Below are 27,673 nucleotides of genomic sequence, written 5' to 3'. Positions count from 1 at the left end.
CACAGCACGTGCCAGAATTTAATGGCAGCAGAGGCTGCTGCTTTGGTGGGACTAGCTGAGTGTGGTATGTTACCTCCTTCCAGCAGATTGTGGCTCCTGCTGAGGTCAAGACCATGCCCCCAATCTTTCTTCCCATTTGGAGGACACAATCTGCAGGAGAAGCTGCTGGACTCTCTTTGTTCTGGTGTAGGAAAATGTATTGCTTTGCAAGTTCTTCCTGTTCCTAATTGACCTGATCTAACCTGAAATAAGCCATTTATATTCCTGCAAAGGAACACCAGGGTATCCACATGGCCTTTTGCCCAGGTTTAGCATAATTTCTTTAAAGCAAACTGCAAATTAATAGTAGCGCAACTTTCCTGTGCAGGCAAGCCCTTACTCTAATTGGAACATGGAAAACAGCATTTGGGAAGACAAAGCAGTGTGTAAACTTGGGGAGTGAGAGAGGGAGGCAAGGTAATTTGGAGCCCAGTGGGGACAATGGAGACATCTGAATGCAGAGAGATAAAAGTAGTTAAGATTTTTAAAATCCAAGCTAGCAAGGAATCTAGCGATACAAAAAATAGAGCCCAACTCAGAACTTTTCAGTGTTCATAGAACTGCCATCTTCTTTCCATTCGTTCTTCCACTCAAGACAACAACCCTTGCTATTTTAGTCACTCTCCCTTCCATCCCCTGCAACTCTGAGCCACAGAAAAAGCCCAACATGGTTCTGACAGTGCACAAGCTGAAGCATTCAGTTAGTGCTGCCTCTCAGTATTTAATACTTCAAAATCTCTCTCTCACTTAATAAGGAGTACTAGCAGCCCCGGGCATTCCTCAGATAGCTGAGACCACTGCTGCTTAACCCAAACACTCCTGGCAGCTGCACCATGTTGCACAACCACCATCTGTAAAGCTCAAAGCTTACCAGGTGTTCACACCTGGCAGCAGGAGTCAAGCACCTTCACACAAGAGGGGAGAGTGCTGGCAAGGCCCGTCCTTGAAACCTCAAAACATATCTGCCCCATTCCTTACGTGCAGCGTGGCCAGGGAAAATCCTCCACAGCCAAGAGAGGTGCATGGCAGAGTGAGGGACTCACTGGCATAGCTGGGATATTTAGCTGGGACATTTAGCTGGGACACAGGCCAGAGGCTGGGAATGAGGGTCTGGATGATGAAATTATCAGGCTCTGATCTGGGTATCAGCTAGTAGCTCCAATCCTGGCTAGGCTGGGCTAAGCACAGCTCTCTTCAGACAACAGGGCAGTGACTTCAGCGGCCTGTGGGCTGTGCACACGGGGGCTCAGGGAGAAAAGAGGGGTGAGTGAGGCAAGCCTCTCCTGCTGCAGTGCTAAGTGTCCCTCTGCATCCAGGCAAGTGAAGCAGCCACCTGGTAAGACACCAGGCCAGTCCTTTCTTGAGTCAGGCAGGTAACACTGTAGGCTCACTGCAAGCTGCATGAGTGTATCTTTGCTAGTCTGCTTACTCTTGCCTCGAAAAGGGACTTATGTCAAGATCCAAGCAAGAGACAGATAGGAAAGAGTGCCATTTGGAACTCTTCACCTACAGCAGAGAGCTAAAACTAACTAGTTCTTGTCTTGTCTCCCATCCCTTTGCCCATACTCTCATTTCCCTCTGCTGCCATTCAAGTGCCAACCTTAGGCGGCACTCAGGTCACCAGCTCCTAGGCCCTGACCTCAGCTCAAGAAGCATCTTCTGTGTGAAATTCATAGACGCATTCTTCCCTGTGTGATCCCAGTGTAACAGAAGAAATAAGGACAAAACTATGCTTGTGCTTCCCACAGAAGCCTGTGACTACTTAATCTTGTTTCTAAACCATTACAGAAAAGAAAAAGAGGACTTCATTAAAGAAAAAACAAAGAGAAGCCTTGAGTGCTGCCTCAGATAAGGACTAGCATATGTTTGAAATGTGCAAATCCTTTCAATATACATCCCTGTTCTCGAGTCATAGCTTATAAAACTATCTGATTCTGTCTCTCCTTTCTGTAAAGTGTCTGTGTTCTGTAAACAGTTTTTTGTGGCTTTTCAGGACAAGATGTGAAGGTCTGAAGTTTTCAAACACGCTCCAGGCATCTTTTCAGAGAATTACTATGAATCTGCTCTTCATCAAGGTCTCCCCAATCAGTTATGTACATTCTATCGGCCTCTACCAGACTGGGAGCGTGGAGAGACAAGGGAAGGGGAGCCAACAAGGCTTCGGTGGCAATACACTAGCCAAAAAACAGAGGAGCTCTTAATCAGATTGCCTTTTAATTCTTCTTGTAAATTAAAGGCATAATGTCCTCTCTTAAGACTTAGAATAGAGGTGTCCTCAAGCATAGGCAATGATAGAACAGAGTGTTGCAACATAGTGGAAAATTTTGAAAATATTCTGTCAAATGCTGTCCAGGCACAGTTTAATAATCTTATTTTTATTATTAGCAACTTCCTTTATTCCTTAGAGTAAGATTTTATATCAAAACAGAGACAAAAGGACCCAAATCAGAAAACCAACTGCGCACATTTTGGCTAAAATATCTAATGTAATTCTACAACAGGCAACAGAAAACTCTGCCCAGATTTTCCTGAGATTCCCCACTGAGTCCTATGGTTTGTGTAATGAGCACTCCAGTGCATTCCTTCCCTGAGAAGATGTTGGTGCGCATCCTGTGCTCTCCTGTTGTGCCCCTGCCTACCCGGAGAAGGAGGCTGCAGCTCTGCACAGGCTTCTTCAGCAGCAGTGCTGGCTGCAGCAGTTCTGGGCCCCTGTCTTCCCTGCCTGGGGCTAGCCATCCCGCTCTTGTTGGACTGGCATATGCATTTGTGTGGCCACACCAACCAGACCGAGGGACTGATCCAGGTGAAAAATAACACCCTCTCGCCATCAGTTTATTTGAGAGGCTAAAATGAGCTGGGGGTGCAGAGTGAGGTAGGGACTAGGTAAGCTGGCAATGACAGTGAAAGAAATGTCTGGCTTAAGTGCACCGGCTTTGCCCTGCACAGAGTTAAGGCATGCATGCCAGGAAATATTCACAAAATTGAAGAAACTCATTGACTATGAACCAATATCCCACAGGCCTTTCTCTGGGCAGCAAGTTGACTTAGACAGGGGTTTTTTCTACCCATACAAACAGAGTTATTTTAAACTCGTATCAGTTCCTTCATTCACTGCACAGACTGGCATCACTAACAGCTATACTGGGACAGCCGAGAGGACACTTTGAGGACAGGAACAAATGGCAAGTGCTGGGAACTGCCTACACCAGGACTGCTGCTGAGAGAATTGCCTGAAGAATGAGCCTCCCAAATGTGAGGAACCTGGGAAGGCCATCCAATGCAACAGATCTGGTTTTGTTTTGAAGTTAGAGGAAGGATGCCAGCTTTAAAAATGCTTTTTCATTTTATTTTGCCACATAAATTACTTTTACATACATTATTTTAAAACTTATCCATTGGTCCAAAGAGATTTGTAGCTGCTGCTATAGGGAAATGCAGACTTTGTAGTGAAGGCTTCACTAACAGTGTATCAATGGTTGCATGTGGTTCTTCTTTTCATGTTATTCCTCCAAATCAGTAAGACTCTGCCTTTTGATGCCTAAAAACGCCCCCAGAAATCTGGGAACTGATCAGATGCAGCACTTAAAATTTATGTTGTTAAAGACAGATCTCTGATATTACTGAGAGATAGACACTGTTGACTAAAGACTGTTTCTCAGTCCCTTTGCTGGGACAGTGTCTGGATGTGAACTGTATATTTTTTATTGTCCTGCTAGCTTGCAATATGTCTCACAAAAATATGGTATGTGGTCTTAGTCTCATAGCTAGCCCTGTAGAACAAATTTTCAGTACTGTAACCTAAGAATTACATCCATAGTAGGATTTACTTTTTATCACACTCTGGATTTCAGGGCCTAAGTCTGAGTTGACTTACCATCAGTAAAATACCTCTTTCCTTTAGAGGTAAGCCCATAGTCCTGCAAGATGGGAAATCCGCTTGTTAAGATGGCTAGTACCATATGACCTGTTGATAGTTTCAAAACAGATAAGGGCACTTGAGTACACAAGGTCAACATCTATCAGCTTTGGGTAAAAATATTCTAAACAGCAGCAACAACTTCATAAACAGTGTTGACTTTACAACCCACGCTGACTGGTGGCAATTGGAGATACTGCTTTCCTAATGCACAGCAACAACCTCCTCAATACTCAGAAAGCTGTATCTCTAGCTATTTTGAGGCTACCAATGTAGCCTTTCAGAAGACCTACAAGATGAGGCTCTGCAGGTGAGGGAATAGCAAATTTGGGAATCCTACTAGGATTTAAGAACTGAGCATCCAAGCACCCAGCAGTGTCAGGTTTTAAGCAGTTTTGAGTCCATCAGCAAAAACTTACTGAGTTTAACAGTGAGCAGGATTTGTGAGGACTTCAGTGTTAGCTTAATGCTTGACTCAAGTACTCATTAGCTGTTCAACTTCCTCCAGCAAACTGTCTTCGAGTCAGCTGCAGGAGAATAGAAAGTGAAAATGAGAATACATAGTCCTGCCTAATACAGATGGTAAGTTAGTAACAAAGGGAAAACTGACTTCCCTAAGTAATGGGAACACTTGCATGCCTGCAGCAGAAAACTCCAACTTTTTAATTTGCTCTGCCTTGGGTAGGCTGCGTGGAAGCACACTGCCAGTGTGACACAGTATGACACAGAGAGGTCCCTCTACTAACCTGCCACAGAGGCAAGTGGGCCCACCTGCTTTCCTGACTGCAGGACCAGGAGTTCAATTATTGTGACACTTCTAAAACATGTACAGTGAAGAAGGATTAATTAATGTAATTTTCTAGTGCATATGAATTATATCAAACACTGAATGCTCTTGTTTACAAAACCATTGCAGACATTGTAGGGATGTAAACATTGTAGAATTGTTTTGAATTTAGAATCATCCACAAAGTTGTAAGAAGAAAAGGAATTAAAAGATTTATTTGAAATTTGCCTTCAGAAAACTAAAATTTTGGCCTAAGTCCAATAACAGCTTTTAAAAAAAATACAGAATCTTTTTTTCTTTTAACTGTCAAGCAGGCTTGGTGAACACACCTGCAAGCATTTAAACAGGTGCACCTGGGGAAGAAATACAAATATAAGCCTTTAACTCCAGAGCAGTAGTCAGCTAAAGAAGCATTATGGAAGACCGAAGCAGGGGAATGGTAAATGTTTGGTTTAAGGGTGGCTCCTGTCCTGTACAGAACTGGCTGATTTGTCTGTAAGAAGGAGTATGTGTTGCTTGTTAAAGGATTTGTTTGTGGGTGTTTAAATCTTGTAAAGCTTATTTTCTGGAATGGAAGGACTTTGGCTTTAGAGCTCCAACTTTAAGGGCAGTTATGTGAAAGAATTCTGTGTTCAGAAAAAACTAGGTAGATATGTGTGAGTACTGTAGAAAAGTTTTATCTTGCCTCTAAATCCCAAAGTGAAACTAAGCATTCTTCTGGAGTATGAATCTTCCTTGTAATTTCTTGTTGGAAGAAGCAGGAGCCCAAGGAGGAGGGAAATGGAGGAATAATTGCTATGTGTGGATCAAGGACAACCAAACACCATGTCCTTTTCCTTGTGACTTAGTAGCCTCAGAGGTATCCTGACCCTGTAAGCAGTTTGTCAGTACTTTTACTGACCCAAATTCAAGGAAATGGCTCTAGTATTTTCTATGTCAGCAGGCTGTGATGTGATGGAAGGGTATGGAGGTGTTTCTCCTTTTTGAAAAGTGACAGGTAGCTTCATGTTTATTATTTGACTAGCATTTTACAGGCTAACAGTAAATATGAATCCTAATGAGTCTAAGGTGGAGCTTTTTGTGGATACAATGGGATAGCTTGGCAAAACCATTACTACAGGGAAAATAGGGGTGACCTTTGGCATCTCAATAGATTTGATGGTTAAAGGCAGCTTTGGGAAAAAGGTGATGAGTATCTAATAACTAGCATTGACGACTGCCATCAATGTGGAGGCTCAGTGTTGTGCCACTGTGTAGGCACAGTCCATCATTTTGTTGTCCTGTAGGCATGCCCAGACCCATGTTAATGGGTCTGCGTTCCTGTGGAGGGCAGGTGAGAGGGGCTGCCTGGACAAGGGTGAGGGGACGGAACCTTTCAGGAAGCATGCAAAAACTAATGCCAGGATGCACACTGGGGTCTGTAAAAGCAAGGAGCTCGAGTTCCTGCCCTGCAAAGGCACTGTGTAGGGACCTCTGTGCGGGGGGGGGGGGGCTGAAGCAGGAGGCCAGTGTATTTGTGGGTGAAGCAGCCCGCTGCCCACAGTCCCAGCTCCTGCTCTAGGTGACACACAAGCCGGGCAGGCCCCGCAGCGTGCCGCTACTAGCGCCCTCCTCCTTCTCTCGCCGCGCTCCAGCCCGGCGCCGCGGGCTCGCCGCGCCTCCATTAGGACCTACGCCACTGGGCTGGGGAAGCGCACAAGATGGCGGCGGGCGCCGGTCGGGCCGCCCACGTGACCTAGAATCCGACTCCTTCTAGAGACATCTCAGCCGCGCGCGCCCCCGCGGGCCGGCGGGCCGCTCTCGCGAGCACGCCGAACAAAAGGAGAGGCCGGGGGGGGGTGGGGGTGGTGGTGTCGTGATCTCGCGAGACCTCGTGGCCGTGTCGTCCGTCACCCCCCCCGCCCCCCGGGGGCGAGCGGGCCGCCGGGGGAAACCTCGCGGTATCGGCAGCAGGGCCCGGGAGACCCAGCGGGTGCCGCGCGGGCCCGGCGCACCTGAAATCTCGCGATACTTCCGGGGCGCCCTTCACCGAGGGCTGAGCGGTGGAGGCAGCGCAGGTCTCGCGATAGCTCTCCCCCGCCGGCGCAGCGGCGCCGGTTTCTCTCGCGATAGCGTCGGGTGGGGGAGGGAAGGGAGCGCCCAGGGAGGGGCGGTACCGTGCGTGCTGAAGTCAGCGCGCGCCGCCGGGCAGGCGGGGGGTGGGGACTATATAAAGGCCGGGGCCGAGGCAGGGGGGGCTCAGTGAGGAAAGCGATTCGTGGTGAACGAGCGGCAACAGCGCGAGGTCCCAGCCCGGCGAATCTGAATTTCTCGAGGCGGAGCGGGACACCCCGAGACGATCCCTCGTTATGAGTCATGTGGCGGTGGAAAATGCCCTCAGTCTAGACCAGCAGGTGAGGGACAGGCCCCGGAATGCGGGGGGGGGGGGGGGCGGCGGCGGGGGCAGGCCACTCCGTTAACCGGAGGGCGGCGGCCGGGGCAGGAGGAGAGGCGCGGACTAGGCTCCGAGTGCGTGGGGCAGGGATGGCGGGAGGGACGGTCGAGATTCGAAGCGTGGGACTTGCTTTGGTCCTCGGTCGCCAGCGGTGGCGTTGTGATTTTCCCCCTTCTCCCCCACCCGCGTTTTTTTCCGCCGGCAGCCCCACCCTTCCCCCGCGCCCCCCGCTCCCGTCAGCGCGGCCCGTTTGTGGCGTAGTCGGTTGTTGCGCAGTTTCCGTCGTGCGGCGGCTCGGAGCCGGGTCTTCTCCCGCGAGGACGCGCCATCGCCGCGGCGTGGAGCGGGTTGGGGCGGGGAGCGGCGCGGGAAGGACGGGCCCGCCGCTGCCGGCCGGGCCGGGATCTGCGCCTGCCCCCGCGGCCTCTTCGCCACGCTCCAGGCCCGGCTTTTGTGTGGCGGCGAGCGACCATGGTACCGCTGGCGGCCGGGACCCCTGGCGGCGGCGGTGGGGAACGGCCCCGCGCGCGGGGGGGTGGGGGAGGAGGAGGAGGGAGCCGGGGGGGGGGGGGGCAGGGAGAAAGACACGATAAATGGCGGCCATTGTGCCTCTTGACGGGGCGAGGCGGGGGGGCGGGGAGGATGGCGCTTTGTGCTGGCGCCCCCTTCCCCGGGGAAGGGGCTGGGGGAGGAGGCGCTGGCGGTGCCTTTGTTCGAGCTGCGTCAGCAGAGCCCGGCAGCAGCCGTTCCCGCTCTTTCCTCCGGTGCCGGTGGGCCCCGGTGACGCAGTTGGGCCTGGACGAGGAGCGCCTCAGCCGACATGTGTCCGGGCGGCTCCCGGGCCTGCGGTGTTGTTGTTCTCTTTTTCCTTTTTTTTAAATCCCTTTGCTCCTGCTCCCTACGTCTTCCACTTCCCACCCCCTGCCCCCCCACCCGCGCCTGTGCTGGGCGGAGCCAGGCGCAGGCCCCTGCCCAATGTGGAGGGGATAGATGGTTATCTAATCCCTGGAGAAGGAGGGGGGCGCGGGCGGGAAGAGGCCCCCGTGTTGTAGCGAGACCCAGGGCGGGCAGCTGGCGTGGCAGGGCAACGCTAGTCCTCGGCGGTATGTAGGCTTCGGGCGGCCGCTGCTCTGGAGTCTTCGGCGAAGTAGGTCAGGGAGCCGGTCCTTCTCCCCCCCGCCCCCCCCCGCCCTGCTTCTCTTCCCCCCCCCAGCACCCCCCATCCCCCCCCGAGGTAGCACGTGACGGGTGCCGGCTGCCGGATTAGCTGGGCGGCTGCGGCTGCTCCCTGCTGCGCCGAAAATCCCAACCCGCAGTGCCGGCTGCACCGCCGCACTGAGATGGCGGCCGCGCCGGCCTTCGTCGCTGCGCCATCTCCGAGATCAGATTTTGGCAAGTGTTGCCCCCTCGGTGTAGACAGTGGGGGTCCAGTGCGAGAAGATTTATGCATCACTTCTGTTGACTGCCCCTGGAGATCCACTTTTAACTAGTAGAGGGTCTTTGTTTTTGTTTACTCTTCAAATAAGATTCATTCTTTAGCCTCATGTTGTTGCTTGTATCAACTAAAGAGATAAGATTTTAAGTAGTAGCTTTATGGAGGATGATACCAGGCCTGCCGTGTGAGACTTTTTCAGGAATCTGAATGTGTTAAATGGCAGCATGCAGTAGTGTCTGAACTGAAATACCTTTTGCTAGACTTTACTGTGAGACTGAATGCTGCAAATGAAGTTTTACAAAAGCAAATAAAAAATATTTGCTGAAGTAATTGTAGGAAGAAGTTACCTGATGTTTTGTGAAGAGCAGCTGCCTCAAACATGACTAAGACTATAATGTTTTAGTAGTGTGAAGAAATAGCTGAGTCTCTGCAAGTGAAGTGCACAAGTGAACTGATAGTATTTGGACTGTAGTTTTAGGCCTAAAAAAAATCTGGTGGGTGTAAGATACCTGCCTTGTTGCCTATGTGGTGGATGTGAGGACATTGAAGATGGTAGAACCTTTTGAGTGCTAACTATTGTTTTGGTTTTTCTCCTTTATAGGAGATGTAACTGATACTGTAAACAAATTTCTTTGCAGTAATAACTTGTTGGAAAACTGCTTGCTCTTGATAAGCAAAATTTTTGTATGTTGGAATAAATTAATGATATAACATGTTGATACATGTTTTATTTCTTCTAGTTTTCTGGTCTAGACTTGAATTCCTCAGACTCTCAGAGTGAAGGAAGCTCTTCAAGCAGTAAGTACATGCAAGTTTTCAAGCTTACAGACACACAGTTCTAGAAATAAGGGTTTTGTAGCTCTGAAAAATAGTTTTTGAAGCCAAGATTTACAGGCTAGTAGAGAAATTGAGGTGGTGACTAGTTATGCCTGCTTTGAAAATGCTAAACTTTACAGTTTAGATAGGAGCACTTAATTTAGGAGTGGTACAGCATGTGTAAATTTCTTAAATACTTAACTAACTTGAGAGAACTGAGTGTTCAGATCTTGTCCAGATATTTTGTTGCCTCTAGTCTTACAATCAGTGGCCTGAATTGTTTTAGTAGTGTGGTGGTCTGTCTTCTCAAAACATCCAGCTAGAGTTGGAATGTCTGAAGGTAAGACTTCTACTGGTTAACTGCATTACTCCTAATTCACTGAGTAGAAACTGCATTCTCTGCCATGCAAGGCTTAAGTATGTTAAGAAGAGGGGGGAATCTTCCAGGAATTCACATTCAGCTTGTGCCTGGTACATTCTGATTCATGTTGCTTAGCAGACAGAGATGCTTCTGGATTGTAAATGAAGAATGCTATTCAGAGGCAATTACGTGTGGCTTCTGGTTTGATCTGAGCTGAACTGATGGGGATAGTTGAATTTAAGGGGAAGGAAAAATACTGATAGTACTGTGAGTGCTAGTACTTGAGTGACACAGTGAAAAATCTTAAGCAGCTCAAATATCTGGTATCAGGTTAAGCTTTAATGAGTTCTTGGAAGACAGGCTTTCGTCATAGACACTGCAACATCCGTAAAGGGCAGGTATGACTGACTTGGTCAAAGAAATAGTAAGCCATCTGTGCATAAAAAACCAAAACCAAGCGGCTACCTAAATGAATATCTCAACTGCCTTGGTACTCAGAGAAGGAGATTAAGCACTGTATTAAAGGGCTATCGTTTAAAGATGCCGTAAGAGGCCTTAAAGTTTGTGAGACAGAACTTTCTTCTAAGCAAAAGCTGTTGTTAGAGTATCTCAAAATTTGCTAATACTGCAGTCTTGTAACACTATCTCTCTTTTGTCCTTTAGAAGGCCGATACATTCCTCCTCACTTGCGGAACAGGGAAGCTTCAAAACAGGGTATGTATCAGAAATTCAGTGGCAACAGTTGTTACTGGTTTTTAGCCTCCTTCTCAATCTCTGGGAACAGACTGTTAAAGACTTTGACAGTACTCTTAGAGGTGATTATGCAGGCTGCTTGACTATTCTGTGCAAAACACTGCAACTTAATTGTCTGCTTTTAGTGTGCAGTTCTTGGTTTCTTCACCAAGTTACACTCTTAAGCTGAAGTTCAGTATCTGACTGGCAAAATGTCTTCCATATCTCGTTAGGCAATTAATTGTGACTGATGCAAGATGGGGTCTCTCATCTTCAGTACCTCTGTCATCTTGAGTATCAATTTTAATGGATTTTGGGAGTTTTTCTGCTAGTGACAGTGATGTGGAGCTTGTAGTCACCAGTTGTTTAATATGAACAACTAGCACTGTTTCCTTTTAAATGGATGTTTTACACAACTTGCTCTTAACTGGGGAGCATGAGAAACAAAACAGATGTTGTCCTTGTTTAGCTTCTTGCAGTTTTTATGGAAGTCCCCAAGAGTACTTGCAGAAGGAAATACAGGATGCTGGTGAATGAAACATGAAGTACGTGACCGATGTTGGTCATATGTTTACCATGGGGGTTTGTGCTGAGAAATGGCCTTTATATGTTGCATTTGAGTTTTTCTAAACAAAAGAAAAATTTTTTGGAGAGCTTCGATGAAGTAAACTATGACCTTTAGCTGAAGATACAAAGATTTCAAATGCTGCAGCATGTCTTATCATGTCTAATGACTTGTGTAGATAGAGAAACACTTCCTGTAATACCTATTGAAATACTGGAATGGAAGAGCTAAAATACTTCCTGCTAGGCTACAACTTCAGTAATGGAAGCTTCATAGTATGGAAGGACTTGGATCTCATCTGTTTCTAAAGCAGTGGACTTTCACAGATTCTTTTTTCAGTACTGCAGAAGGGCTCCTTCCATTAGGAGTGTGTGGGAGGAGAATATTGAAATAGCTCATAGTACTTTTGGAGTTACATGGTTTTAAATTTGACTAGATGAAAAATGCTTCATTCCAGGCTTATGACATTTCAAGAAACAGATCAGTCTGGTTTTGTCTTGCCTTTGCGTGTATCCAAGCTGGTGTTTTTTTACCACCTAAAAGAAGCATGGCCTAAAGCAGCAAATGCTGAACGGCCTGTTACCAGAGCCGAATGTTTTAGGGAAAGTAGAGGGACTCATTGGCAACTCAGCGCTCTTTATGTGATTGGGAACTTCAACATCAAATGTGAGCAGCCTTTCAAGAAATGGACTAGCTGAACCTGAGGAATGTGCAGGTTTCTCAACAGCAGGACAGAACTTAAAGTTGGCTTGTGGAGATCTGCTGTTCATAGATTTCCTTTCCCTGTATAGTAATTTCTACCAAACTTCAGTTTAATTTTTGGAGTTACCAGATGGGGAGGGATACTCTAGTCTTAACCTTGTGTTCATATACTCTCTTCTGTGCAAGATCAGAATTTAAACATTGCAATGTACATGTGATCATGTGTAGCTTTTCTGGGGGCTTCAAGCTTCACTTTGCAAAAACATGAAACTTAAGTTTGACACATGACTTGTTTAATTAATAGAACATAAGCTGCCAACTTTCCTTGGTAAAATCTAACATTTCCAAACTGCCTTTAAACCTGTGAGTACTGTATCGCAACTCCTCATGGCTCCCTGTGACAAGGTTTGTGATGGCTAAATGGAAAAGCTATGATTCCAGTTCAGGCCCCCTACTGAGAAGCAAAGTAGGTATCATCAGTACAGGGATGTAGAGCTGAGCTATTTTATAGGGTGATTTGAAGACTGTTACTTTCATGAAAGTACAACTGTGTAATGTTTGCTTCTGTTATTTACAACTGAATTAGCAATTGCTGCTTTATTTGTGTTGAAGCTGTTCTGTTCCTTTGAATCTTTAGCAACAGATTTCTTGAGGTGTAGACATTAACAAGCAACAGGCAGAAGAGACCTTGGATAATAGTGATCTTTGACAATGTAACAAAATTGTTGGTGCAGCCTTGAAAGTGTAGTAAGCTGATAAAATTTTCATTGATGTAAAAATCAGTTAAACTACTTGGTAGAATTTCAGTAATCCAGTAGAATTGTCTTGCTCACATGGCATGACCTTACGGACTTCTCTGAAAGTGTTGACCATTACTGCATTCAAAAACTTGTAAAATAACTTGTTCCTCCTGTGTGTTGCCCTAGACATTCTCTAGAAACAAATAGTGTACAGTTCCTAGCTTGGGGTTCTCACTTTCCTCTGTAGTTGATGACAGTATAGTAATTCATAGATGCTATTAAAGTTGCACAATGGGCTTATTTGCGCTAAGTAAGAAATTGCTTAAGGCAGTGGACTTAATACTTCAAAAAGAGCTGTTCTTTGTGTTCATGAAGACCTGAGCATCTTCATGATTTAGTAGGTTTGACAGGGGAAGGACGCTAAGGGATCTAGAGTATTTCTGTTTAAAACTCCTGTAATGCTTTCTTCAGCTTACTCTTCCCATACACCTGCAGATTTGTCCCTACTGTAATACTAATCTGTTAGCTTTGTACATGAACTGCAGGGAATTGGAGCATACATAAAAATACATCCTTAGGTTACTTCATGGCAGTTCTGTTTTTCAGCTGTTGAAGCTCCATTGTATGGAGTTCAGTATGCAGGATGGCCTGGTCTAAAGTGTCTTAATTCCATGAGCTTAATGTGGTGACACTAAAGCTTGTTGTCATGTAATTTTCTTGTTAAAATTCTTGGAAACTCCTCTTGGATATTTAAAGTATAATGTGCTCTATAGTAGATCAAGGAGAAGATGTTGAACTTACCTTAAAGGTATTTTCCAACCTGAAGGATTCTATGAATTTTTCCCATCTTTAACAGGCTGATTGCTGTGTGTGGCCGCTTTTCAAGTAAGCTGGCAATGTTTGGTGTTAAAGCATCAGAAAATGCGAATTAAAATGCTGATTGAGGAGAAGCATTGACAATTCTACCATTCCTCATAGGTGCAAGAACTACAAAATTTCTCATTACTCTGTTCACTTAACTGAACTCCAGTCTTAGCCTGTTTGAGAGAAACATGTGCTGGATGGGATCTATACAGGTTTTTACTTAAACCTGAAAAACACCACCTTGATATTAAGGAATTTTCTGATAAATCTTGCATGCTCTCATGATCATTCTCTTCACTTTAGAGAAGTCAATGTATGGTCTGTTCTGGATTGTCTCGGTGCATTTGCTTTTGATTTTAATTTGCCATGTGGTGTTCTAAATCATGGTGATATCTTCTGCTGTCTGGTTACTTAGAATTGACTTGTATGGCCTGGATCTCTGTTGTTCTGTGCTAATCCAGAAATAAAATCAAACCAGGAATACCAAATGGAAAATGGAATTAACAATTAGGGCTATTAAGCAAGGTGTGTGTGTATATATGTATTAACTTGGTCTAGAGTTTGTCTAGAAGTTGCTGCACTAACTTAAAAGTACAGCAAGGTACCAGCTTCAGAAACTAGTGCAGTAAGAAGCGAGATAAGTAAGCTTACTTTGTATGCTCTTTGGAGTACAAAATTTTGACCCCTTTCTGGAACTTCTCAAATTTGGTAGAAGATATTAACATAGTACAGAGTCAGCCCATTTTTTTTTTCACTAATGAGAAACTACATCTATATCTTCCTGAGGATTGTTCTGACAGTACCACTGCTGTTGGATCTCTCAGCAGAATGACATACCCCAATATTTTTAGTGTGATTTGAAAGTTACTCCTAAAATCTGGATTTAGATGCCTTCTAAACAAGCTACAAATTTCTCATGCATTAATGAAGTGATTAGGGTATTTGTGATCTTCTGTCAGCAGTTTGTGTGAAGTGCATTTATCCTTAAGGACTAGAGTTACTTAAAGTGCTTCAGAGGTCTTGAAGCATTCCATGATCTTGTGTGCTAATAAACTTCATGCATGGATTATTTTTGCTGTCTGCTTCAGTTAGCCAGACCAAATGAGTTACAGTTATCACGCTTTCAGAGTTCCCTTGTGACTAGCGCATGTTTGGATTCTGGGGAGTAGAATTGCTTACTTTAAAAAAGCATGGGGGAAGGATAATGACACTCTCCAGAGAACATGTAATAAGGTAATTGTTATAGCAAAGCTTTTTCAGAGAGATAGGATCTAGAACAATCCCTTTCTTTGGAGTAATTTTGTTTCATGGTTGCTTTATTGTCTGCTGCCTAAGTCTTGACTGATTTTGTGCTGTGGAGCTGGCAAAAGCATGCTCACTAATAGGAGTGAAGTTATTTGTTTATCTGTTTAATTATTTCACTCATTCTCTGCCAGAATCCCATAGCTGAGACTCTGGTTGGGGTCATGTTTTCAAACTTGTGAAGGTTGCAACTCTGAATCAGAATTTGTGAGTTTAGTCTAGTACCAAAGCAGTGTGGTACCAGAGCACTGTTTAATGCTCTACTTTTCTGCCAAGAACAAAACCAAGACTTTTTGCTTCATGGTGTTGGCAAGCTGATGTGCTTGCTATTCTACTTGGTCCTTCTAACATACCTCCTAAGTAAGCTTTACACATACCTTACTGTATGTGTAAAAGTGCTGTGGAAAAATTCATTCTGGTAATTCATTGTGAAGAACTCCATATTCCTTATTTTTGTATGGTGCTGTTAACTTGTCTTCGTCTGTGTAGATCAAATTGCTCTATGTACTTGCAGTATGTCAAAACATTCTAACTTCCATATGGATTTCTAATGCAAGGGGTAATATAATTTATTGATCTCCAGCAAGAGGCCGTGTTAATGTCACAAAAATAAAATGCATTGTCAAGGATTTGTGTTGGAGTCGTAGAGATAATGTAGATCAGGCTTGGGAGGACTTGGTGTCTTAATGCTTCTTTTGACACCTGTCTTTCCAGAGTAGGTAACTTAAATAGCACTAAGGCAATTGCAGTGTTACAAAAAAATTAAGATGCTTGTACATGAGTGGAGGGATTTCAGCAAGTTCTATTAGGCAATGAGAAATGCTTAGTCCGTATTTGAATAAGCCTTAACGTTGTACATCTCCCATTCTTGAAGGACTGCCCGCATTTAAATCCTGTAGACCTTCCAGTGAAGAGTTACTGGGCAGAACTTAGTTTTTTTTCTTGTAAAAGCCTAGACCATGTACTGTATGGCTAAAATACCTTTCTCTACTAGGTTTTGATAGTGGTGGCTGGAGTTCTAGCAGAGACAAGGATGCGTACAGCAGCTTTGGTGCACGGTCTGACCGTGGAGCAAAATCAAGCTTCTTTGACCGTGGCAATGGATCAAGAGGAGGAAGGCAAGTACTTATTTGTCTGGGTGGTGCATACAAAGTCTGTCTTGGTTCTAGTAGTGTACCTGTGATCTTGATGATAGACTTCTAGGTTTGAATAACAGGATAAGGTAGGAGGAACCTGGGAGGGGAGGAGAGAGCAAGACAACCTTGATTTTAAAGCTACATGAGTTCAAGGATGGGAAACTTGCATGTGTTGAAAAATGTGCTGTGTAGTCCATCACCAGCCACTCACTGCAGCTGTAATGACTTGCTGACTTAACAATTTCACAAAAAAAGCTAGATGGGTGGCTACTTCCAGAAGAATCATGAAGAGCTGTTGGGAGCACATAAAATACACGAAAATGGATTTTTATTTTTTAATTTAATTTCTTTTTCCTTGTTTAAAAAGTGTAGTTAATAAAACTGGGTGAGACTCTTGCAGGTTCTCTACCTTACTTGATCAGTCTTACACACATCATGCGTTGTATGCACAAGTGTGGTGAGAGTGACCTTTATCGACTAGTAAAGCTGACACTAGTCCTGTATCCAGACTTTCTCAAACATGATTTACCAAGCCAAAAACTAAGCAGTTGAGGTAAGGACTTCTTCCACCTTCTTTCCAAGTCAGTATACAGGTGAGCTCCCTCTTTATAAAATACTAATGTGAGATGTAATTGAGGTATTCAGTTTGATCACGTGTGTGGTGGGGGAATAAAGGAATAAATTACAGCACTTGAGGGTTTTGTCTGGATGTGGGAGACGTATGTAAAATGAGGCATGGTACTGAACAATGTCGCCCAAGATTTAAGTGGAGCTCCCTACAAAGACTGAGCAACTTGAATTGCCGCTCTACTGGCATATGACTGATTCTTTACACTTGTTACACTTAACCAAATAAAAATTTTTCTAACAAGGTTCAGTGTGTTGAACTCAGCTGAGCTGTGAAATTATGCAAACTCCCCTGTGTGACAGAATAACATGACCTAGTCTGATGGCTGGGACTAAACTCATTTCAGTTTGTAGGTCAAGAAGCAAGTACAGATAATCTGATGACTTTGAATTGTTCTACAGTTGTAGATGTAATACACAGCATATACTACTAGATTACTGCAGCTTTAATTTTGCATGTCCAAAAATCCTGTTGCCCAGGAATAGTGGCCTGATACTCTTGCTGTATTTAGATATGAAGAGCGTGGGAGAGGTGGCGACTATGATAGGAGTGGCTTTGGCAGATTTGACCGTGGTGGGAATAGCCGCTGGTCTGACAAATCAGATGAAGATGACTGGTCAAAGCCTCTTCCCCCAAGTGAACGCCTGGAACAGTAAGTAATGGAACAGTGCAAATTCTCACGATGGGGTCAGTTGATAGGTCTAGCAAATAAAACACTTTCTCTTCTGTTTTTAGAGAGCTCTTTTCAGGAAGCAATACTGGCATTAACTTTGAGAAATACGATGACATTCCTGTTGAAGCAACAGGCAGCAACTGTCCTCCACATATTGAAAGTGTAAGTATTTCTTTTTAAATCTGGTTTGCTCATACATCTAATAGTGACTGTTTTGCACATGAAACTTGATGTCATGCTATCTAAGTTCAGGGAGGAAAGAAAGCACTGTCTTGCCTTCCTACAGCTAAGCTTTTCTGCAGATGAGGGTTGCATATGGTGAACTAAGACATGGGAAAAGCTGTGTAAGCTAAGCTTGTTCAGTTAACACTTGTAGCTCACTTGTAACTGACTTGTTTTTTAAACAGTAAACATGTAAAGAAGTGGAAGTGGTTGGAGTTGTGGGCTTGTTAGCACAACATAATGCCCATGCTTAAGCAGTTGCTCTAAGTGTAATATGCTAGTGTAATCTGCACTGCAGGCTTGGCTGGCTTTTTAGGAATCACTTGTGACTGGACTAAGTAGATACCAGACTCTTGGGAACTAGCTCCTGAGTATCTATAAATTTAATAGGCAAGTTCTATTGGAAGAAATGAAACAAAAACTACTTTACAAATGAATTCTTAGACCAAATGATGTGTTCCATGGTGCCTGAAGGGAAGGATCCCCATCTTACTTCTTTTAAATATATTGCAGTTCAGCGATGTTGACATGGGAGAAATTATTATGGGAAACATTGAGCTTACACGCTACACCCGTCCTACTCCAGTTCAGAAACATGCAATACCTATTATTAAAGAAAAGAGAGACTTGATGGCCTGTGCTCAGACAGGTAAGTTAGTAACTTGTTACTGCTTAGTCCCTTTCGATAGGAGTAGGGTCTTGTGCTACGTTACAGGTGCAGCTTGAGGAGTACCACTGTCTGTTCAGAATATACTGAAATACTTGGCAGTGTTGGAAATTAATTAGCTTTAGAGTCATGCAGCTGCTTTAGATGTGGCTTGACTGGATTTAACGAGAGAAATGTTTGTGGCTTAAATCACATTCACTTCAGGGTTTTGCGGTGCTGAGTGGCAAGTCTTTCATAGATAACCTCTGCTGCCTAAGGAGTGTACTCCAGTGGCATAGGTAGTGTCTGTGTACTAGTGCAGATGTTACTGGGAATATGCTAGTGATACAGGATTACTGCTGTAGCTGACAGTGCAGTAGTTTTGAAACTATTAATAATACTGAATTGTGTCCTAATAGGGTCTGGGAAAACAGCTGCATTTCTCCTACCAATATTGAGCCAGATCTATGCAGATGGCCCTGGTGATGCCTTGAGAGCTATGAAGGCAAGTATTTAAATACCCAGTCCTGGAAAAGCAGTGACCAATAAGTATTTTTGCCCCGTATGCTGATGGCTGCTATTGAACACAATGCCTGGGCTTAAATGTCATCGTTATTTTGGGTATGATAGGCAAGCTTCTCAACTTCTAGAAGACTTCAGCTATTTCCCTTGAAAAATACAGGCTGTGGAACACTTTTTTCCTATCTAAAGAGTTGATATGTGTAACTGTCTAGAGAAAAGAGTGTTCGAGTGTTTTTATTGTTGCATAAGCTTTAAAAATGCTTCCCTAGCTACAAAGAAGCTACTTGGTCACATGTCTATGTTGTAGTAACTTCTGGATAGGATGTAACAGGTTTTATGGCTATTATTTCTCTGCTGCTTGAGTTATGGATCACAGTGCAGGTTGTAGAGACCAAGCTGTGCAGCTGTGTTGCTGTAAACGTTAATCATCAGCTGAATCCTGGGTACTACAATAGGGCAGTCTTCAGATGCAGTGCTTAAGACAAGTTGGTGTGCAGCCATTCCTTTTCTTGTTAAAACAAACTTGGTTGACCCGTCATCAATATTGCCTGTAGTAGCTGTTTTAATTCCCCTCATATTTGGGGAACTCATTCCAATTATATTTTTTTTTTCAGGAAAATGGAAGATACGGGCGCCGTAAGCAATATCCAATCTCACTGGTCTTGGCTCCCACTAGAGAATTGGCCGTGCAGATCTATGAGGAAGCCAGAAAGGTATATCCAGGAGTTAACCATTATAAAATACCTTAAGTATAGTTTTTCTTAGAGCTAATTTACTTTGTTTTATAGTTCGCATACCGTTCCAGAGTTCGTCCCTGTGTTGTATACGGTGGTGCAGACATCGGTCAGCAGATACGTGACTTGGAACGTGGATGTCACTTGCTTGTAGCAACTCCAGGACGACTGGTTGATATGATGGAGAGGGGAAAGATTGGACTGGATTTCTGCAAGTAAGTAAAGTGTTCTTGTCTGTATGTGAATGACTTCACAATTAGAAATTGTACCTTTTAAATCTAGAGTTAATGAAACTTCAAGTTCTAGCTTTTGGACTGTGTAAACATCTAGCTGAGAACTCTTGTGGTCCAGTGTCTGTGCTGGGTTACAGTTTAAAGAAAAAAGCTCTGAAGAATAATCTTTTTTGTTACTATTTAGGTACCTAGTGCTTGATGAAGCTGACAGAATGCTTGATATGGGGTTTGAACCTCAAATTCGTCGAATTGTCGAACAAGATACTATGCCACCAAAGGGAGTTCGTCATACCATGATGTTCAGTGCTACTTTCCCCAAGGAAATCCAGGTACTTTAGAAAAAAGTTCAAGTATTTTAATGGCTCATAGGGCCAAACTTCATCTCTGGAGGAGGGGGAAAACACACTGATTTTGTTTTTTCTTCCCTCTTAGATGCTTGCTCGTGACTTCCTTGATGAATATATCTTTCTGGCTGTTGGCAGAGTGGGTTCTACGTCTGAGAATATTACACAGAAAGTAGTATGGGTGGAAGAGTCAGACAAACGATCATTTCTGCTTGATCTGCTAAATGCCACAGGTAAAGACCTGTTTCAGATGAGCAAATAAGGCAAAATTCAGATGAGGTGAATCTAATGACTCAAGTAATAAGAGTTTTTATTGAGTAGATGAATGAAAGAGTATTTTCTTAACATGCAGTGGATGTATTGCACTGGCTAAATGTCAGTTTTGAGGTTGAGGTAAGCTCTTCTTGTAATACAAAATTGGGAGGGAAGTCTCCACTGTCTTCAGGCATTGAATAAACAGAATAAGCAAGAGCAGAGAACTTAAACTGCCTTTTACCAGGTGGTGGAGCCAAGTATTTGTCTGTGCAGCTTTTCTTCTGCTAACCTATGCTTTTAATTATTGTTAGGCAAGGATTCCTTGACTCTGGTGTTTGTGGAAACTAAAAAGGGTGCAGACGCTCTTGAGGACTTCTTGTACCATGAGGGATATGCCTGTACAAGTATACATGGAGATCGCTCTCAAAGAGACAGAGAGGAAGCGCTGCACCAGTTCCGTTCGGGCAAGAGCCCAATTCTTGTTGCCACAGCAGTAAGTGAAATCTGTGTTTGAGCCAGTAAGCATATTACTTGGCCTGTGGAATTTTAACTAAGATTTGATTTAATCCTTTAACCACTAGGTAGCAGCAAGAGGGCTGGATATCTCAAATGTAAAGCATGTCATAAACTTTGACTTACCAAGTGACATTGAAGAGTATGTACATCGTATTGGTCGTACAGGCCGAGTAGGAAACCTCGGTAAGTATGACCTAGAATTTCTGTAGACAGTACTTCATACCCAAGTTGATGGGTGTAGTAGTATTGACTAAGTAGTAAATAGCAACTAGCTACTTGAAACAAACCCATGTGCTGCCTTCTGTAACCTTTATTGCTGTCTAGCCAGTGTGGAAAGTAACCAGTTCCTTTAGCACTTCTTTTGCTGTTTAAAAAAAGCTCTGATACCACATGTAAGCTTGGTGTCTCTTACATCTGTCACTAAATAACCTGGGTTTTTCTGACTAGCTGTGGTAGAATAATGGTCTTAAATTAAATGGCATTCTCTTTGGGTAATTCTGGTGTTCTCCAGCTTGTCTGTAAGGAGTCTGTCACAGCTGCAAGTGGAGTGTGGAATGGGTTTAAGTGCTGTAGTGTACTTGCTTTGCGTGGGGCTAAAACTGAACATTTATTGTAGGTCTTGCCACCTCATTCTTCAATGAGAGGAACATAAACATCACCAAGGACTTGCTTGATCTTCTTGTTGAGGCTAAGCAAGAAGTACCATCTTGGCTGGAGAACATGGCTTATGAACAGCATCACAAAGGAGGTGGTAGCCGTGGGCGATCTAAAAGGTAATGGTCACAACTGTGGCTAAAGGCATGCTTTGTCCATTGTGAGAGGCACTTCTGTGACTTGTTCTCAGTCTAAAAATACAGTTAGAGGTCAACAAACTAGTGCAGTATAAACTTAGGTGCATCAGAAAGTGACAGCTTGATGTCTGGTTTTGTTCTATCTTATAAGGCAATTAATGTCTAAGACTTTTGTCCTCTTAAGCAGATAACTAGATAGAGCTGAGGTACAGTGACATCTAGCAAAGATGGCTTTAGAACTCTGAAAACAGTTACAAAACACTTAAGAGAAATGTATATATGCGTGTGTCAGATGTACCTTGAGCAGCTATCTGATGTTTAGGGAGAAGGTAATGCATACCTCCTGACATAAACCACGAAAGGTACGAGGCCATTTGTAAATAGCTTTGCTATGGAAACCTAAAATGCTTTAAGATGGTAGTACAAAGCCATGTCTAATAGCTTAATGGAGGGGGAGGAGAAACAACCCTTCATCTTAATGTAGTTAATGTGATATGACCACACGAATTCTAATTGGTGGTTGGTTTTTTGTTTACTTCAGAAGTATGCTTGTTAAATGGTTGTCCTTTTCTACAATATGAAAAGTGGTCATAAGTGCATCACTTAAACACTAAGATAGGTTTGGAAGTTCTGTGGAGCAGAGGTTGCACTGAATAATGCCTTACCAGGACCCAAGAAAGTAATTCTTAGTGTAACATAACAAGTTCAACATGACACTACTTAAATAGTAAATTTTCGTTTGCCATCTTGAATGCCCTTTCCAGATACCATAGAGATGCTTATAACGCCTGCTGAACTCAACAATTGTACTGGTTGTTGGCTGGCTGTAGTTGGTAACCAGAATTGAAGAAATTTTAGAACTTGAATCTCAATGTCTGCAGTGCTTAAAATACCCCTGACTTTACTCAAGTGTTTGTTTTCTTCCTTTATACAGCAGTAGGTTCAGTGGAGGATTTGGTGCCAGAGACTATCGAACAAGTAGTGGTTCTGGCAGCAGTAGCTTTAGTAGCAGTCGTTCAACCAGCAGCCGCAGTGGAGGAAGTGGCAGCAGAGGATTTGGAGGTAAGAAAAACTGGGCAGGCAGTGCTGGCAAATACATGCCCAGATCTAAAATGCTTGCTGTAGTAGAACTGCTGGAGGTAGTGTTTTAAATACGAGGTCAGCTGGTGTTTGTTATGTAGAGTCTCAGCATCCTTCTTGGATCTAGGCTTGTGCAAGTTACCTGTCTTTGATCAGCTCAATGCTACCTATTTTTCCAGCATTTTCATTTAATGTGTGTGCTTGATAGCACTTCTGGGTGGGTTTCCTTTAATAGACAGTAGACATACCTTGTCTGCACCCTGGGCTGTTTTCTTGTTGTGAAGGCGCAAGTCTTTAGCGGGTTAATTAAGCATCACTTTCTCTTGCCTTTCATAGGTGGTGGTTATGGAGGCTTCTACAACAGTGATGGATATGGAGGAAACTATAACTCCCAGGGGGTTGACTGGTGGGGCAACTGAATCTGCTTGCCGCAGATATCCTACCAAACAAGCTAATATGGAAACCACATGTAACTTAGCCAGACTATACCTTGTGTAGCTTCAAGAACTCGCAGTACATTACCAGCTGTGATTCTCCACTGAAATTTTTTTTAAGGGAGCTCAAGGTCACAAGATGGAAACAAAGGAACAAGTAGCCCTATCTTGAAGGTGGTTTTGAAGACTCTATTGCTGTAGTCAGGATTAACTCCCCTCCCACCCATCCCCACCCAGAAACTGCATTTATAATTTTGTGACTGAGGATCATTTGTTTGTTAATGTACTGTGCCTTTAACTTTAGACAACTTTTATTTTGATGTCCTGTTGGCTCAGTAATGCTCAAGATATCAATTGTTTTGACAAAATAAAAATTACTGAACTTGGGCTAAAATCAAACCTTGGCACACAGGTGTGATACAACTTAAACAGGAATCACTGATTCATCCATAATATTACAAAGAAAAACTTATGCGGTAGCCTGCATTAGGGCTTTTGGTATCTGCAGATTTGAAAAATAAAACATCTTGAAGCATATCAATGCAATTAGTTTCTAATGTGGCAAAACTGTACTAAGTTAAAGTTCTGATTTGCTCACTCTATCCTGGATAGGTACTTAGAACCTGATAGCCTTTAATAAGCCATTCCAGTCATGATGAGATGATGTATGGATACATGCATACATTAAAAGCACTGTTTTTGAAGTTAATGCAAGTAAATACAGCAATTCCTTTTTCAATATTTAGGCAGATCATTAATGTGAGCTAGCCAAATGTGGGCAGAACATTACAGGGAACGTTTAAAGGTCTGATAACTTGAAATAGTTTTTAGGAGAATTCATCTATTTAGACTTTTTAAAAATGCCTGCCATATGAAATTGAAATGGTAGAATGGCTGACCATGGCAGTGATGGGTCCTCCTCAAGGGCCTGACTGAATTTTTGGTCTAATAACGCATGCTAGTGTTGATGTTTTTTGGTCAAGAGGGTATGAACAGGAAGAATTATGCAGCAGGCTTTATTTTAATGCAGATTCACATTACTCTGTTCAAGCTGCGTGGAGATGTTAAACTGGCTTACTGTAGACTTTGTAAAATGGCTCCAGAAGAGTAACAAACAAACCTGAGATCACAGAGGTTGGAAATGTACATAAACTGCACAAGGTTTCAATTCTGCTATTAAAGTGCAGTTTTAGTCAGTTTTAGTTGCATAGGTTTCCATTGTATTTATAGTCTGTTTATGCTAAATCTGGCCAAAGATAAGTATTGTCCACCAGAAAAATGCCTCTGCCACTTGGAATTTCTGTGCTAACTCTGTGGCCAGAGCAGTTAACAACTAATCTACAGTGGCATAGGAAAATGGCAAAAATCTCCTAAAGTGCAATAGATTTTTTCAAGTGTATTGTGCCTTGTTCTAAAACTTTTATTAAGTAGGTGCACTTGACAGTATTGAGGTCATTTGTTATGGTGCTATTTCAAGTCTAGGTTTAGGCCCTTGTACATTTTGCCCATAACTTTTTACAAAATACTTCTTTTATTGCACATTCAGAGAATTTTATATATGTCTTGTGTGCGTGTCCTTAACTTCCAATCTTATTTTGTCTCTTGGAGATTGAACGCAGCTTGTTTAAGGAGAAGGAAATAGATTCTAAAACTTATTTGGGACCATGGGAATGATAGCTGGGAAGAAAACTATTTGCACACGACAGATTTCTAGATACTTTTTGCTGCTAGTTTTGTGTAATATTTATTGAACATTTTTGACAAATATTTATTTTTGTAAGCCTAAAAGTGATTCTTTGAAAGTTTAAAGAAACTTGACCAAAAGACAGTACAAAAACACTGGCACTTGAATGTTGAATGTCACCGTATGCGTGAAATTATATATTTCGGGGTAGTGTGAGCTTTTAATGTTTAAGTCATATTAAACTCTTAAGTCAAATTAAGCAGACCCGGCATTGGCAGTGTAGCCATAACTTTCTGATAGTAAAACAAAAATTGGCAACTTAAAATTAAACATGCCAAGGTTTTGATACACTTGTCTTAAGATATTAATGAAACACTTCTAAACACTGATGTGAAGTGTCCAGATTCTCAGATGTTTGTTGCGTGAGTTTTGTTTAGTTGTGTGTTTTTTTTTTTCAGTGAATGTCTGGCACATTGCAATCCTCAAACATGTGGTTATCTTTGTTGTATTGGCATAATCAGTGACTTGTGCATTTTAGCAAGTTTTATCAGCCAGCAATATTTTCAGTTCAGATACAAGGATTCAAAACAATATGCAAGAATGGATTTAAACTTGCTGAATGTGAAAATTGAACTTCAAGTCACTGTAGGTTTAGAATTGCTTATTGTATTAGTTTAGATGCTAGCACTGCATGTGCTGTGCATATTCTTGATTTTATTAAAATAAAAAAGTTGAACTGCACAGTCTACTCATTTGTGAAGCGTCACTCTTCTGGTTTACAAGATCTGTAGCCCAAGTAGTCTCATTCACGTGCAACTCTGGAAGCAGGTGAATCTAGTGTGGTGCACATCAGTGTGCTTACAAATGGCAGCTATGCTTAGGGCTGTAGCTCTAACAACCTTAAAGCCTGTTGCCCTGCAGTCTTAGATACTTGTGCAAGTTTTCTAGAGATGCTGACAAAGCTGGTTGGGGACAGATGAGGAGACAACCTTGTCCTTTTTTTTTTTTCCCCTTAGGGTTACCAAGTTTGGCTGTAACAATTAAAATGTGCTGAACTCACACTCAGACTTGGATTCCTCAGCCATGTAATGTTAAGGACTTCATCTGACAGTTGTGCCTCTGAACTTGGCAAAGGTGCCTTGTAGTAGGCAGCTTTAATTTTGAAATCTTACCTGTTGATTGTTGCTAGGCAGCCTCATTAAAAACAAGCATGTGCAGTTCTGTGGGAACAGTGCAGTACATACCCTCTTCCCCTCTCCTCCTCCAAAAAAAGTGTCCCCCTTCCCCCCCCTTAGCAAATGTATATTCACACTGCAGTTAGAAAAATTACATTTTCTAAAAGCTTGGGCCTTGACCTTGAAAGAGGTGAAGTACTGGAATTATCCAAGGGGATACAGTGGAAGGAAGGACGAAAGTTGCTTCTTTTAGAAGAATATGATTTAGAAAGAACCTGGGTTTAAAGTTCTGTGCTGGTATGACTAGAAACTGGTGAATTCCTGGTGACTAAGGGAGAAAGTAATGCCTGGGAAGTCTTTAGTTCTGATTTTGCAGGCACATGGTAAGGGTTGAGGATCAGTAAAGGTGTGATGTGGACTTGGAGCCCTGGATCTTGATAGTGCACATCTGTAAATGGAATCCTTCCTACTCAGCACACCACCATTCAGTAATGGCCAGGGGTGTTGAAGAACTGTGGCAAGGTCATCACTGTGCTTACCAGGATAGCTTGCTGAGGATCTGCTTTGAGCACACTGACTGTGGACCACACTAAATTTACCTGCTTTATAGACTTGCACTAACTATCAACCTCATTGTTCAGGGCTTTGTGTTGTCATGCTATGTCCCTGGATGTGCAACATGCACTTGAGTATCTTCCAAAGGCTCTAACCTGGCAGTTTTCCCCCCCCTTGTATATCATACAGCTAAAGTCAGAAATACAGAACCACAGTTAGGAGACACACTGGGGGAAGTGGTGTGCGCTGTGGAGGTTGCCTGTGGGATCTGGAAGTTGAGCTTCGTGTGCGAAGGTTTGCGCTCAATGCCTGATGGTGAGGTTTGTTCCTGGCAAAGGCTGTTGCAGAAAGTGCAGACATGGCAGAAGTTGGGCAGCTGAAACCGTGGGAGCACAGTGAAGCAGCTCTCAGCCAGACCTCAGGGTGAAGCAGTGCTCTCAGGGCCAGGGGTTGTGAAGGTAGTGGGATAGTGTAAAGCAAGGGGAGCTCTTGAGTACAAAGTGAGTGAAAACTGAACAGAGGAAGTGTACTAATGTGTGACAAATGCCCAGGAAGATTCTCTTTTGCTGAGGCTGGAGCAAGCAATTTACCTCTGGTGGTATGAGGTTGAAACTAGGCTACTGGGGAAATTGCAGGTATGAGGAGTGTTGGGACGCTTAAGGTACTGTGGTAAGAGGAGCATAGAGCATGTTCCCACAGGTGGGAGTTTGTACTTTGGTAGTTCTTGGCATACTGGGCAGCATAATTTTTCCCAGGATAAATAGGAAAAGACTTGGAAACGGGTGGAAAAAACATCCTAAATTGTAAGGTAAAAGAAAAGTGCTGTGAAGTTAAATAGTGAAAATGATTACTGATCAGTTTTTCTGAAGCGGTGTTGTATCAGGCCTTCAAAATGCGGAGTCAGTCCTTACGCAACAACTGGCTGTGTATGCCAGTAGTAGGGTTGCAGTAAAAAGGCTGTAGTAAAACCTACTTCCGTTTCTGCTAGTGAGATTGCTGTGACCTGTGCAGATAAGCAGTGGTCTTGAAACAGCATCCATTTGACTGGTGAGGAGGCATGGGAGGGATTTAGGTTGGGGATTTTCGTAAAGGTTGAGACAACAGTGGGGTCACTAGAGGGATTACTGGTTACTGTTTTTGTTAGGTGCAAGCATGAAATCTAGGCAATGATTGAGTACAGGAAAGATGACTTGTGCAAGCAGGATGGTGCTGAGGCTTTCACCATGGCAAACAAAAGTTGCACTGTATACCTCATTAAAACTGTGTGTCTGTAGCTGCCTGAGTTTGTGAATCCTCATTAAGTGCAGTGTTCACTGTTGCTCATATCGATCAATGTGTTCATGAAAATAACC

The 27,673-nt window shown here is 43.3% G+C and overlaps 1 protein-coding gene across 2 annotated transcripts; it reads left to right on the top strand.

The window, feature by feature from the left end:
• The first annotated feature begins 6,961 nt into the window (after positions 1 to 6,961).
• On the top strand, positions 6,962 to 25,332 carry DDX3X (DEAD-box helicase 3 X-linked). Of its 2 annotated transcripts, none has more exons than XM_074814521.1 (17): positions 6,962 to 7,135; positions 9,352 to 9,409; positions 10,452 to 10,502; positions 15,688 to 15,811; positions 16,969 to 17,109; positions 17,193 to 17,292; positions 17,866 to 18,001; positions 18,418 to 18,503; positions 19,135 to 19,233; positions 19,309 to 19,469; positions 19,672 to 19,816; positions 19,920 to 20,064; positions 20,398 to 20,579; positions 20,668 to 20,785; positions 21,219 to 21,375; positions 22,331 to 22,455; positions 22,810 to 25,332. In XM_074814521.1, exons 1-17 carry the CDS (start codon positions 7,091 to 7,093, stop codon positions 22,890 to 22,892), a joined length of 1,956 nt encoding a protein of 651 aa, XP_074670622.1. In that variant the 5' UTR covers positions 6,962 to 7,090; the 3' UTR covers positions 22,893 to 25,332. The 2 variants fall into 2 exon arrangements, with proteins under 2 accessions (XP_074670622.1, XP_074670620.1); XM_074814519.1 differs by having other exon boundaries at positions 6,963 to 7,135; positions 22,328 to 22,455.
• The last annotated feature ends 2,341 nt before the right edge of the window (positions 25,333 to 27,673 follow it).

Source organism: Strix aluco, chromosome 2 (genome assembly GCF_031877795.1).
Source record: "Strix aluco isolate bStrAlu1 chromosome 2, bStrAlu1.hap1, whole genome shotgun sequence".
NCBI lineage: Eukaryota > Metazoa > Chordata > Aves > Strigiformes > Strigidae > Strix > Strix aluco.
Note: the sequence above shows the minus strand (reverse complement) of the source record. Positions and strands in the feature narration are given on the sequence as shown.